Source organism: Rhipicephalus microplus, chromosome X, assembly GCF_043290135.1.
Source record: "Rhipicephalus microplus isolate Deutch F79 chromosome X, USDA_Rmic, whole genome shotgun sequence".
Classification (NCBI taxonomy): Eukaryota; Metazoa; Arthropoda; class Arachnida; order Ixodida; family Ixodidae; genus Rhipicephalus; species Rhipicephalus microplus.
The window spans coordinates 467,724,166-467,739,377 of record NC_134710.1 but is presented as its reverse complement, the minus strand read 5'-3'; the positions used below and the strand labels follow the sequence as shown (position 1 = coordinate 467,739,377).

General features: G+C 44.3%; 1 protein-coding gene across 3 annotated transcripts in view; it reads right to left on the bottom strand.

Annotated features, from left to right (window-relative positions):
- Miga (mitoguardin) overlaps positions 1–15,212 on the bottom strand; it is a 109,697-nt gene that overhangs the window by 55,191 nt on the left and 39,294 nt on the right. For 2 of the 3 annotated variants that reach the window (XM_075880756.1, XM_075880757.1), the window contains 3 exons: positions 9,340–9,540; positions 3,928–4,043; positions 1,379–1,451 (listed from right to left, as the gene is read on the bottom strand). In XM_075880756.1, the coding sequence (XP_075736871.1) occupies positions 1,379–1,451; positions 3,928–4,043; positions 9,340–9,540 (390 nt within the window). The remainder of the gene's footprint in view (positions 1–1,378; positions 1,452–3,927; positions 4,044–9,339; positions 9,541–15,212) is intronic. The other variant, XM_075880758.1, reaches the window with a different exon arrangement.

Genomic DNA, 15,212 nt, shown 5'->3' with positions numbered 1-15,212 from the left:
TTGGACCCGCGTGAAAGAAGAAACAATCGCCAATTGTTTCCGGGCCTGTGGTTTCATTGAAAACTCGGGGGATGCTTCTCCTTGTGCGCCAGTGGAAGTGCAAACAAATGAGCTCGACAACGGTAGCTTTCGCGCCGCTCTCGGTGACGTCCGTTTTGACGAGTATGTCGCTGTGGACAGCAACGTCGAAACATGCGGTCCACTAACGGACAGCGAAATCGTGCAGATGGTTCGGCCCCATGACTGCATTCCTGAAAATGACGATGATGACGACGACATCGGAAATGAGCCACCACCGAGGGCTGCCGATGTAGCTGCGGGTCTTGCTCTTGCGCAGCGGTTTTTTGTTGGAGAACAGAACGCCAAAGAAGCACTTCGACACGTGTATTCCGTACAAAACTTGCTAGCCGCAGCCAGATTCGGCAAGCAGAAGAAGATGACAAACTATTTTTCCTCAAAACTGTCGCGCTTTTAAACTAATAAAAGTGCCGTTTTTAGTGCTTTTTGCTTAATTCGAAGTTCGTTTAATTCGAAGTTTTTTGCGGTTCCCGTGAACTTCGTATTAACAGGAGTCGACTGTTTAACGAAACCCTCGTTAAAACGATTTTCTTTGGGAATCTGTCAATTTAGTTATATCCAGGTTTAAATGTATACTAATCAAGACTTACCTTAACAATAAAACCACAGGTTCAAGACAGAGCAAGATTTATTTGCGGACACTAAAGCCACTTGCAAATAATGCCTCAAGGGTCTTCTCTTCGCATGGAGACCCTAGACGTAACCAAGAAGGGCTCCCTCTCCCTGAGGATATTTGCAAGTTCTGGACCCATGCGTCTCATTGGTGGCTTTTAGCTGCCGTCGCCAGTAGCAAACACAAAACTCGTTGACACCGAAGTGCCTACAGGCGCCCTGTGGCCACTGTTTAGTGCATGATCAATCACTTTCAACTTGAAAGCAGCTGTAACTTCTGTATTGCCCCATAACGTAACCACAGAGTGGACACAACGTACTACGCTACACCAAAGCTACACAGACCAACACTGCTAGCATCAACATGCCGCAACACGTACTTATGATTTTGGTTTGGTTTGAATTGAATTGGGGCTCTGTGCATAAATAGAATGCATATGCTTAAGAGATGCCACTAGGCTGTCTTGCGCTATATTATTATCAGTGGTTGGAAGAGGGAGACGAGATTACTGCTGCAATTTTCGGGAGTGCAACTCGCGGAAAAAATTTAAAAATCTTATTTTTGTTGGGCAACGTCAGGGGGTGCGAGAATTACGCGAGCAAATGTGGTATTAAACAAACAAGGCCAAGTTGCAACATATGGCAAGTTGTGTGCACTAAATGACGTGGAAGTTACTACAGACCTCACCTTGAACGCAAGGCGAATGCAGTGAATCTTGGCCAGGTAGTCCTCCCGCGAGATGCACCGAACCACTTCCACCCTGCACGTGCATTGGTGCTAAGAGCATAAGCAAAACTCTGGTGTAGTAACAGTGCTGAAAAATTATGGAGCACCGGTACACATCTACACCGAAGGAAAACGGAGCATTACAAATGGCCAGGTGCTAGTGGTTCACAAGTGTACAGACGCAATAAAAAAGCATGAAAAAAAAAATGTGGCTGATCCTTCTTTTTAGGAATCTGTATAACACAAAAGTGCAACGGGTCCTCACAGAAGTAGTTCTGCGTTTGCTGTGCATTGTTTTGCCACAAGGGCGAAAGAATGAATGCTACAGCAACAAATTGCAATGTCACGCAAAGAATGGCAAGTAGCTCGAAACTTGCAGTGCCCACCTCAAGAAGAAAGCACACATGAAATGAGTATACAGTGGACAAGGACGGACAAACATCTAGCACAAATCCTTACTTCGTGTGTGAGCAGCGCGCTCCTTTCGTAAAGTCGGCCGTGGCAGTGAGCAAATTTACGTTCGTGCCCTCTTCAACTTCTGTAACTTCAAAGCAAACTTGCGGTGGAAGCACAATAGGTACAAAGCATGCAAATCCCGAGATGAGCGCTCGCCCGAGTGAGCCACCACGCTAGAGAATATTTATATGCACTTTGATCATGCCATGTGGAGGCGCACGCCCATAGCAACGTGGAGGGTGGCACGGTGCGACAGCAACGTGGAGGGTGGCACGGTGCGACAACCTTCAAAGCGCGCACATCCAACATGCGGCCGTCGTGACATCTCGCTAGTGATGACAAAAACGTGCTGAAGTTTCTGAGCTCAGAGGACTGCCAGCGGTACATGGTGTATATAAATGGCTCACCGCTAACACATTGGAGAAGGTTTGTTCTGTAGCTTAGTGAATAGCATTGCGTGCTGAGGAGCACAAGGTTGCTGGTTCGATGCCCCATTGAGGAACTATTGCTTCAATTTTTTTTTTGCAATCTATTATTGCTATATATTTTACATCATACCCATGATGGAAATATTTCAGCAAAGGTGCGGTGGACCCCGACATAAAACACTTTCGTGTTAAAAAAAAACACTGACGTAGAGTCACCTTCCTTGTACTATTGTGTTTTATATAAAATCATATATCGAGCTAGTCTTCCTTTTTTGGCGAGTTCTTTAGAGGTGGGATTGACTTTACTTGTCAAGGATCGACAGGCAAGCTAACTGAATTTTGGCTTTAAATATTTGTAGTCGACTCTCGTTAATTCAAACTTGAAGGCACCTCTGAATTTTGTTTGAATTATAAAAAAGCTTGAATTATCAGGAGTTCTCAGATATATGACTATGTGTGAAGTCGCAACAAATTTTATGATTAGGCATTGACTTTATCAGTATAAAAAAATTTTTAAGCAGTTTAAACCCTAACTGCACGCAATGAACAGAAAGCAGAGGTGTAAGGTCCACAAGTTTATCGGTCATTTACTGCTGATCAGGTCTTTTAAAGAAATCATGAATTGCCAACTGCCTGTTTGCTATATGTGCCTTCAGCACAAAGCTCATCATACCAGTTGAGAAGCATCACGTTTTACAATGCGTGTGCTTTGTTTCAAATGTTTGTTTACTTACAAAGCTTTTTTTTTTTTTTTTGAATGCCTGACACACTTATTTTTCGTTTCTAAACAGTTATGATTATATAAACACACAAATTTTTAATATTAGAGGGAAAGCAGCAGATATCTTTTGGTATGAAACCGCAAAAAGTATGAATGGACCGAATGATGGAGTTTGAATCAAGAGGCTTTCAAATACATTCAAAAGAATAGAGGGCCAACCAAAAATTGAACTTTGTTTGAATTAACCAAAAGTATGAATTTTCAGAGTTTGAACTATTGCAAGTCTACTGTATTGTTGATTGTGTCCTTGCACTGAGTCACTGTTAATAAGAAAATTTTTGCGAAAAAATTTTTGCTTTCCCTGCCAATTTCGTAACAGCAGGGATCATGCGCATGGAGCAGTAACTTGTAGAATAAGAAAGAAAGTGATGAGGTCAAGAACTACATGATGTGCAAAGGAACAAAAGGTTATGAGCGTAACTGTACGAGACAAGCAGACTGAAGAGGCTCAGGGCACATATAGGGGCAGCTGATGTGCTAGCTGATATGAAGAGATAAAAATGGACCTGGAAAAGTGATGTCCTGAGATAATCAATGGCCTGTTAGAGTGTTCGAATAGATACCCAAGAGATGGGATAGGCAGGTGAGGATGAACGGAGGTTCGGTAGAGTGACAAAATTAAACAATACGCAGGCGTAAAATAAAGCAGGACAGAGTGTGTTGGATGTTATTGAGCGAGGCTTTCGTCCTGCAGTCTGCATAAAGTAAGCTGATAACACCATTTGGGCAAATTAAAGAGAAAGAGACTTTGATACAATGAAGTTTGCGGAACAATGAAGTTTTTCACTGCACGTGCAACTTTGAGGTTCGACCGCAGCAGCTGTGTTTGATCTAGTTGAGCTCACCTGAATGTTCGACAAGGGATGCCTTCTTTTTCAAGCAGCTCCAATGCCTCAAAGTACAGGGCCGACCGGTCAGCTGGCGGAGTAAGGCTGGCCTCCAGGTCAGCCAAAACTGCCACCTGGTGGTGTGAGTGAACAAGGCTTATGATGGGTGGCTCCTCCACAGTGTGTGCCTGGTTGCATGCAGCTCAGCCTTCACATAATGGTAGTAAGAGTTTTCATGCAATGCTGGATACAGCAGTAAGCCACCACAGCGCTGTGAGCTTTTGAGCCTGCTCTTTAATGAAACAAAGTGCCCACTACAATATTACTAAAGTGCGTTACTGGTTACAACAATTAAGTGTGGCTCCTGGCTGCCTTTATGGAAAGCAAAAAGAACATCTGGAATGCTGCAATGTAACACAAAAAAGAAGTGGCATGATCTTTTATGCTTTAGCCCAACATGACTCGAAGACAAAAGCCATCTTTTTCTTCTCCGTCAATTAAACTGACCCTCCCATCTGTCACCACTCCCCAAAAGTTTTCTGCACCTCATAGGGTTTTGCAGTGCCACTGCGATTAGACCACATTTGACCAAGCTACAATGTAACACAATGATATCATCATGTGACATCAGGTTAACATTGAAATCACTCGCGATGCCAACAATCACTTTTGTGATAAAATCACGTGCTGGTAAAACGTGATAAAATCAATGCCTAATCGTAATACATGCATACCTGCCAACTTGGCAACATAGAAATTCTTAAAAAACCCAAGCGGGGATGGGGTGGGGGATTACCAACTTTTTTTTTATTTGTAGCTGTGATGGATTCGCCTTTAACGATAAGCATAATAATGTTTTGCCGCCATATGTCAAATCGGCACGCTGAATTATTTTTCTCCATTTTTGTCACCAAAAAAAGTAAACAAAAAAAAAACATTGCAAAAAACAAAAATAAGAGGAGGAGGAGGGGGGGGGTCCCAAACGCAAGCGCAAACATCGGCGTTGCAGTATCATAATAGCTTGGAGTGGCCGAACACACGAGGGTAGTGTTTCCCAGAGAGATATCAAAGGGGGCGTGCAAATGCTCCCAAAGTTTCGCGTCATCAAAACAACTAGATAAAAAAGCCACCGTTTCGCCGCAGGGGTGAAGCAATGAATGCAATAATAACAACTTAGAATGTAAGTCTGACCATGGCAAGCTGATCGAAACGTGCAGCGTGCAATTTGCATTGCAACGTGCACCACAATTTCGTGCGGGCTGGTTGAGGCAAACGGCAGTTTTATTTTCAATCTACGTGCCTTCCAAACTAAGTCACGTTATGCTATCTATCATCGCGTCTGCAGCGGTTTTGTCCACAGAATTCGCGGAAAGCAGCGTTGCTTTGACTGGTCGATTGTTGAATGCGCGCACACTTTCGAAGTTCTGTCAGTAACGTTCTCGCCATAGATGATCGTGTCGAACGAGCGCGGTTTCTCCCACAGCAGTTGTGGCAATGACAACCACACGCACCGTAGAAGACAGCGTGTGCGCTGGTCGCACGGGTACTTTCGAAGCTTCGAGCACGCTGCTCTCGATCAGCTCTCGCTCGAGGGTTTTGGTACGAAGGTTCATATCACACACCAGGACTAGGAAAAATGTTCGGAACATTCGAATTTTGGCCCAATGGACACATGAATTTGGCTGGGGAATTCACCAATTCGTATCTGCCGCGGTTTCACAACACTGAGACTCTGCTATACCTTTAAATGAACACCTCTCAAACTAGTTTATAATAAATTCGATGGGCTCGCAAGAAGCCTGGAATTGACTGACCTGCATTCTTGTCAATGTGGCCAGATCTCGCTCACAAATTTAGATTTCCGGGAAATTTTCATGGCAACCATAGAAACAGAAGAAATGGTCGAAATGCGGGAGTCTCACGGGCAGGGAGACTTGGTAGGTATGTATGACGATAACACCAATACATAGTGTTCTCTCCTGGTAGTGGAATATAGCACAACACCGTTTTTGTGGCCTCCGCCACTAGCTACGGCAATGCGCCTATGCAAGCGCGGAGGCCACACTATTTTACTAATTTTTTTTTTTATCCGAAATGAAATATTTTTCATAAAATTTCACGCAAGATTCATAAAATTATAAGCACGGTCGAAATTCGTACAGTTTACGAAAAAAATCTGAAGAGTTGACAGGTATGTGCGAGTGGTGTCACCTAACCCAGATTCATATATCTGAGAACTTCTGATAATTCAAACTTCTTGATTATTCACAAACAAAACTCAGAGGTCCCTTCGAGTTTGAATTAACGAGAGTCAATTGTACGTGTGTCGTAGAATGAGGGCTTTTTCATGCATTAACATGTCCTTAACGTTCCTATTGTGGCAGTACACAAAATTTGGTGCTCGGGGAAACTGTGTAACAATGGCTGCATAGTTTCGATGAGAATGCTGTGCATGAAAGCACCAGACAGCTCTTGAAACAAGATTTCAGTTACAGCTGTTAAAGCCGGCAATGAACAGACCCCGAGAGTCGGAACATGTCTCTGCACCATTGCACGACAACGTGCCAGTATCTTCCTAGGGAGCATGGCAAAAAGCTGCTTTTGCACAAAGAGCAGAAGAGCACGCAAAAAGCGTAGAGAGCACAATTACCTGCTTTCTGAGAGCGAATGCGCTGGTAGAACCCATGTATGGTTTGACGCAGCAGCTCACACGACAGCAGAGGTGAAGCGAAGATCATCAGTCTTTTCGCAAAAGGAGCCGACAGAAAACTATACTTTCCAGCTGTGTGTACAATGCTAGTATAAATATACTAAACTCTTCACTACTAAAAGGGGACAATATGTGAATAGCAAAAGTAAAGAAAAAATCAAGCAGGTTTTGCAAAAAGACTTGATTTATAAGCTCTGTTGGGAAATGGGAGAAAGCAAAGACATTAGTTAAAAAATGTTCTTGCCCCGCCACGGTGGTCTAGTGGCTAAGGTACTCGGCTGCTGACCAGCAGGTCGCAGGATTGAATCCCGGCTGCGGCGGCTGCATTTTCGATGCAAGCGAAAATGCTGTAGGCTTGTGTGCTCAGATTTGGGTGCACGTTAAAGAACCCCCAGGTGGTCGAAATTTTAAGACCTTTCCAATAAGGCATCTCCCATGGTCATATGGTGATATTGGGACGTTAAACCCCATATATCTAACAAAAATTAAAAATGCTCTTAATGACTAAAACGTATAAAAATGGCAGCTTATTTCTGTGTAATTGTTTCTGAAAGCAGTTGCTTGCAGAAATTCGTCACCTATTTCCTGCAGGCAAAACAAAGTCCTAATAATCGATGAACCTTTCCTGATAACCTATTTCAATGATGCCAAAGAATGTTTAAACGATGCCAATGGCAACTTCTTTAGACCTTAATGACTTCTTTTTTATTTCATACTGCAGATGAACTTGCCCAGTTGTCCAGTGTGTAGAAAACGCTATTGACACTCATTGTACTGCTATTGTACTGAAGTTCCCAATGAAACCGGTCTTATTACAGACATATTCTTAAAACTTCTCTACTTATATCTTCTTTGATATTCAGATCTCGGGAGGACTTAAACTTGATTCAAAGAACTGATAATTCCGTAGGCTCTTGTACTGTGCCTTAATTGAGTGACTTATTTCTAGACTATAAAGATTGCTGAGTTTGTTCTCAGTAGGGGTGAGTAGGCATAGCAAGAATTTTCCAGTATGCAGGGGTGCGACTGCCAAAATGAAATTTGGAGCGATTTTTTGGAGCAGCAAAATTTAACTTTTGGAGCACTAAAATGCAAATTTAGAGCAGGTTCCGGGAAAAAACACCTATTTTTTTATCTCGAAAGACCAAATTTGGAGCAGTACAAAAAGAGAAGGCTTACATACAGAAACAAGTTTGTACAAACCATTCAGCATCGCATGAATCGTGCAGAGTAAACATGTGCGATGCTATTTCAATAAAAGTAGTATTCTGAATCACCCCCCCCCCCCCCCGAGCAAACAATCATAAAGTTCCCATTAGCAATTGCTGCATTTTTCAAACACTTTGGTAGACTTTGCGAATTCAAATGTAGACATGACAAGCTAGCGACCATGAAAATCAGTCGATTAGTGAAACTGAGAAGTAGGGGTGGTGAAAAAAAATGGCGCAGTTTTTTTAAGCCGCCAGCAATCTCATACACAGCTCAAAATGATTGCACGTAACGTTTTTAGAAGTCAGCAATCATACTAGTACTCATAGTCATGTGGCATATACACGCATGAAATATTGAACAAAATGATCTGTGTCCCGTGACTAATTCTAAGAGCCCCTTCCAAATCATAATGCGCTGCTCCGCAGGGCATTCGTGTAGTGCAGCAAAAGTGGCTTAACCAGCGTTCTGCACGGGTTAAAGCAGGGCCAAGAAATTTTCGAACTCCACTACGCCCCCTTCTCCTCTTTTTTATTTTTTTTTTTTTCACAATGGGGTTAAGTTTAGGCCACAACTTGTCAGCTCACTTGCAAGACGCGTTCTACCAAATAAAGTAATGGTACGCGCCCCTTGATCAGGCGACAGCACCGGATGTTTATCGCCAGGATGATGCAGACAGAAAAAAATTTTTATGTGCCTTTGTTAAGGCGACCAACATGGTCGCCGGCAACACCATCATTCGCAGCACGTCAACTTTCTTTGTGCACTAAAAATGCGGTATGTGCTCCCAGTTCTAGTTGTTAACATGGCATAGCCACGTTTGCTGACTAGAAAGTTCACAATCCCTGTGAAGTGTTGGTGGCTATGGCAACGCATTTTTGTCTAGAAGTTGCCCCGTCCGGCTGATAGGTATTTGCTGCGGTCAGTGGACTGATGGGCGCGCGGGTTTGTTACTTCAGCTGGTTGATCGCATCTAACGAGTGCCCTGACCTGATGGGAATATATCTGACATTGTGGTTTACGGTTAGGGTCTGCGTGCTTGGATTTATTGATGACGCAAAACTGCAGATGACCAACATGGCCTCTATGTCTTGCTGAAATCAGCGCCACTGAAAAAATTTTGAGGCTGGTTGGGCATTTTGGCACAGAGTGGCGCATTTTCAGCAAATCTTATGGTTTTGGCACAGCTTGGCGCAGAAATGAGAATTTGTATCAAATTGGCACAATTGATGCACCTGTTGCACGCCTGGGTATGTTGATGACTACTTGGTATGCCGCCGACTTGACAAGTGCTGTTTCCTCGACTTCTACGTAATAAGAAAATGTTTGGAGCAATTTGTTAAATGAGGTTCAAATGCCAAATTTTCAGGACCCCAAAAACACTTTTATATAATTTGTGGCTCTCGCAGTCAAGTTGCAAGCAGCTGCACAGAAAAAGGGCAAAGGCTAAACCTAGCTCAAGGTTGAAAAGGGCGAGGCACAACATGTTGAAGCCAAAATAAGGTGCTCACATCGGAGGTGCCCTCAGCAGAGACAAAGCTCTCGGTGTCGGCCAGAGAGGGTGTCCCCCTGTAAGTCAGCTCGGCCAGCTGTGGCTGTTCCAGCAACAGGGAAGGGGCTCCCTCGGCGAGCAGACGCCAGTGGGCAGCACTCCGCAACCGCTGGCCTTCCACCAGCAGGGTTTCCAGGCTGGCAGCCAGGTGCTCATTGCCCTAAATATCGTGAGAAGGCTGTCACTACCAGCTGCTGCAAATTACCATATATACTCAAATCTAAGACGATGTTTTTTTCGAAAAAATGATGTGCGAAAGTGGGGGGGTCGGCTTAGATTTGAGTACTACAATTTGGCCGCCGTTGCAACTTGCCTGGAGGCCCGGCCACGCTAGGAGAATTACTGCCCTCGAGGCGCCGATCTCAAGGTACCGGTTTCACATGCCGGAGGTTCATTTTCACGACATTCTACGATAGCTGTGCGGTGACAAAGCCGCTCAGGCCTGTTCAGCGGTAAAATAACGGTCCCTATCGCTTTCGTACGATCCATTGTCACGAAATCACGCAGTCCCACGTTCACGCAGCGAGAGAGCGAAGGTCGTCGAGCCGGCAAGATTTCACGTTGGAAAAGCCATGAAAAAACGAGAAGACGTGGTTCCTGTCACGTGATTACCGCCAATGGATAGATGGATTGCCTTAAATGTACCCTTTAAATCAGGCGGCGGCTAACGCCACCTAGCTGTAATACTTGGTAAACAATGACTAAACTGTTTTTTTCTGTGGGCTCAGAATACCCAATTTGCTTACTGGAGTTTAAAATGAAATCAATTCCCAGCCAAGCCCGGTTTCTAAAAAATTAAAAAAGAAGTAAAATTCAACCCGGCTGTTGCCACCTTGGCCACCAATCGGCTATCGCGTGGCGGACGGCGCAAAGAGGAGGCGCGGAGTTGGTCAATGGTTGTTCTTCTGAAAGCGATCGTGCAGTGTAGTTGTGCCTCTTGCTCGCGAAACGCCTTTGTCAATCGTGCTTCAAATTCGATGGCACCAACCAAGTGGCGCCACTACAGCGCGGTGTTTAAGCGGAAAAGACATCAAACCTACGAGCGCAGCAAGAGTTCGGCGTGCACGAAATTAATGGGCGACCATGGCAAAAACAATGTGCAGAACTCTTCAGTTGTACAGCAACCCGCATGACGTTCACTGGACCAAAAACAGGCCAACATCATGCGGTGGAAAATTGATGGATATGTGGGGTTTAACGTCCCAAAACCACCATATGATTATGAGAGACGCCGTAGTGGAGGTCTCCAGAAATTTTGACCACCTGGGGTTCTTTAACATGCTCCCAAATCTGAGCACATGGGCCTACAACATTTCCGCCTCCATCGGAAATGCAGCCGCCGCAGCCGGGATTCAATCCCACGACCTGCGGGTCAGCAGCCGAGTACCTTAGCCACTAGACCACAGCGGCAGGGTATGCGGTGGAAGAAGTTGTCGCCGATTTTGTTCGAGAACAGAGGGAAGTGGGAATGCCCGTGATTACTGAAACTATTCAGGCGAAGGCCAGAGAAGTTGCCATCACGAAGGGTGTCTCACGAGCCTGTTTTAAAGCCAGCAGGGGCTGGAAAACACGCTTCATGAAACGGTTTCAATTCAGCCTGTGACGACAGACCTCCGTGTGTCAAAAGCTCGGCTTACATTCGAGATTTTTTTTTTTTTTTTTTTTTCCCCTGGCCTTGCCAATTTCGGGGGTCGGCCTGATTCGAGTATATACGGTATGTCGCAGCATCGACTGAAAGATGTATGCTCTAACAGCAGCATGAAAAGAAGTACCTTTTCTCATACGTAAAGCTAAGGCACAAAAACACTACAAGGCTCGTCTTAAAAAATCTTCATAATTTTAGCAATCCACCCATCCCCCGGCAAAACCAGGCATGCTGTCAATTAAGCCTCTTGGGTGTGCTTTGTGAGCCAGTTTTTGAAAATGCTTTGCCAATCAACTGTGCGAGAATGCAGTTGCCGCGTCCTAGGCTCTCTCGTATATCAACTGCAGCTGTACTGCATGCAGCAAGTGTTTATGACAAATTAATGCAGATTTTCCATTAATTATTTAAGTCTACAGTCAACTTACAACTGTACCGGCTTTTGTCTCTTTTCCAAGCCATACCTCGTCTCACAGTGTTGGCAGTAAAGTGGAGACTACAACAGGTATCAGTCTGTCAGGAATGCAAATTGTGCAAAAAAGCTGTGTTAGTCTGCCATAAACTGTTGCCTGCTCTAGAGCAAATCCAAACTATTCATTCATGTCAAAGGCCAGGGTGTGCAAATACAGACAAAAGAAAGCACTCAAGACGCCACAAACCAGACTATCCTGGATACACAGCATTTGTGAGGTGCCGACTTTGTTTCTTGTGTCCGTGATTGCATGCCCTGTCTTTTTGGAATGAATACTTAACAATTAGCTCAGCTCTCTGTTATTCAAATGCAAGCTAGAATCAAACTGCCTTGTCAATCAGCCAATGAATTACGTGAAACATTGAACAAAAAAGATATCTTTGAATCCAATCAATGCCTTTATGGCACATTTCCGAGAAGTTAGTCATGCCAGTGCTATGTAAATCTCAGCTGCATCAACCAGCAATGCACCCACTCTCTTGTTTACCCCCATGATGGCATCAAGAAAAAATATTGTAGAGTTGAACCACTTTATAAGAAACCAGGGAGCACTTCTTCTCTTTCATATCAGATGTCTTTTATAAGCAGGTTACCACATATGCATTATCTTATCAACCCCGATTTCAATGTAGGGACACGAGTCTCTTATACCCATTGGTCTTTTACGTCAGGGTCTGTTATAAAGGGGTTCAACTGTAATAACAAAGTGAGGTGGCAGGTTCATTTTTATTGCACCATCTGTGCCCACGAGTTCGACAAATCAGAGGCTGCCCTATGCGGTGCGAGAGAGTTGGCATGTTATGGTTGAGCCACATGTGGCAAGTATGTGGCGAAACGCTTGTTGGCAGGAGACATGCCAATTCAGTGGGAGACTACCGCATTTATTTGTGTAATGGACACACTTTTCTTCTAGAAAAATTGAAGTTGGCGGTGCATTTATTACGCGAGACAAATTTTATAAACGCTTCTTCAGGATGAGCAAGAAATGCGGTAATGCAGAAAAAAGTTAGGTCACTTAGCCTTTTGCAATTGACATATGCATGCAATGTTTGGAAACGGCTTCTTTGTTGCACTTCACTCATCTTGGGTAGTTGGAGGCGTTATCTTCTGCAAGCTGTCCTCCCACAGTTCGCGCACGCCATAGATATGTGGGGTTTAACATGCCAAAACCACCATATGATTATGAGAGACGCCGTAGTGGAGGGCTCCAGAAATTTTGACCACCTGGGGTTCTTTAACGTGAGCCCAAATGTGAGCACACTGGCCTACAGCATTTTCACCTCCATCAGAAATGCAGCCGCCACAGCCCGGTCAAAAAAGCGCTTTGCGGCTAACTTTTCTCGCAATCGTTTAACCGCAACAGTGGTATCTTCTGTGATCTCAAGTGGCACCCAGAAACGCGTGCTACGACGCACTTTGCCAACTCCGCAGTAACCTCGCACTACGATTGCGCCGCCGCCGTTCACATTGTACCAAGTAACCAACATTCCAGCAAGCTACCAACAAAGTATCAAAACAAGCCGTTGATAAAAAGATCGACTAGATAAGGCCGTTGTCTCACGGTCCCCACGAGAAGTTCCTGTAGAAAAGGTGTCCTATATCTTGCGTTCCTTGAAGTGCACGTAGATAACAAGCACGAAGAGCAAATTGCAACTGAAGCGAGAATGGGGGAGTGCTACCATGTTGTGTAAATAGTCACAATCTTTTCTGGACGACAAGTCTTCTTTTCGGTTTTCCAGAAACCTGCGACATGACGGTGATGAATGGCCCTTCGCGAAAGCCATGGCGACAGCAAATCCTGTCGTCGTCCCTCGAAAATTGTGTGCATGTCATTGGGCATGAAAGTTTTGTATTTGCAGAAAGCGTCCATCAGCTGGGGCGGACAGTTTCGTGACCGCTCGCCGTGTGCTTATCAGCTCCGTTGTCTCTAGACTCGGACCGTTCCTGATCACTGCTGTGACGCACAGATAATTAAAAAAAAACGGGGACGTGCCGTACACAGGTAGAAAGAAAAACAATTCGACGCGCGGCAGTGGGCGAAGCGGGGGGGGGGGGGGGAAGAAGAGCGAGGCAAGGTGGCCGAGAGAGATCGCCATAATAATAAAAAATGAAGAAGATCCTTTCAACAGGAAAGGAGGCGCCAGTTGCCTGTTAGCGGGACTGCAGTAGATGAATTCAAAGGGTGTGTTTATTACACAGGGGAAAAAAATCCAAAATTTGACGATCGAAGTTGGGGGTGCGTTTATTATGCGAGTGTGTTCATTATGTGAGTAAATACAGTAAAGCCTTATTAAATTGAAGTCTTCAAAATCTTCGAAATAAGTGGGTTTTAGAATTAGAAAAACATACAAAAAGTGGGATGCAAGGAAAATGCAAATATTCAAAGTAATCAGGGCTGATTGTTTGCTGTGTCAGCTAGTTTGCGGCTCCAAGGATTATGTTTTTCCGCAATACCTGGGCTTGATTTTGCCGCAAACACAGAGGAACGGCAAGCCTCGCTGCTGCCACCAAAAAAAAAAATAATAAATAGAAACCGCTGTCGTGATCAACTAAAATGCACACCTGCGAAAAACAAGGCATGCTTCACTGCAATACAGTAGTGACACGCGGGCAGCATGTCGCCTGCTCCTCGCTTTGTCATCGCGTCATGATGTGAAAATTCGCCCATTCTTTTTGGTAAAATAAATTTAATAATGGCCAGTGTGATAAAATTCACGATATTTCTAGGCTAGAAAACATAATCATATGTTAAGTTTTCGAGGTAGGCGTTGCAGGCAAGACCTCTGCTAGCAGTAAAAGTGCACAAATTGCTGGAGCCACCGGCAATCGGAGGTTCGCATACATCGCTAGACTCTTGCAGCACTGCTTGCTGTACAAACTGTTGAATGCAGGTCACCACCACTATAAAACTGCCAATGTAAGTGCTGCATTCCCTGAGCTGGTGCAGAAAATGCGTGCAAAACTGCTTAGACTGAGCTTATGGCCCATCAGTAGAATGAGCAGCAACAATGTGATGTCAATGAATGAACTAAAGCACCACTCAAGAATATGTGAGATATGATGACAGTTCTACGTATAGTAGACTCACAATAAATCAAACTTTCGGTTGATGCAAACAGGTTTCGAGTTTTTGGTTGGCCCAGCATGCTTTTCACATATTTTAAAAAGATTTAATTGAATCTGCTTTATTACATTAGGTCACTTTATTCTTGCCTGTCTGTGCCATTAATATCTGCACCAAGAATCTTGTGTTTATTAGGGAGAAATATGGAGAAAGAAAGACAGTCTGGCCTAGGTCTACTGCATGTTGAATGATTCATAAAAGGCTCTAGGTCTGGTCATTTTGAGCTGAAAAGCAAAATGCATACATTACCCACCCATAGCTGCACCAGCAAAGCTTTACAAGACTACATGCCACAGAGTACTAAGTTGAAATTTTAAAGTGATATTTATTTTACCTTTCTTTTCACAGGTGTCACACTGTAAGATGGACGGGATAATGTGCAACAATTGTGTTGTAAAACGAATGAAGTTTCATAACTTCACACATGCTGACGCAAGCACTGGTTGCCGTGAGCTGAGACGCAGAAAGTTTGTGATTCCGATGCATACCGCGTTGCTCGGCACCTGCACCCTTCCTTGCATCAGTGTTCTAGAATTTCTCGTAAGTGAGTTGAGGGAGCGCTTCGAAATTGACTTAGTAAAAATGGTGGGCATC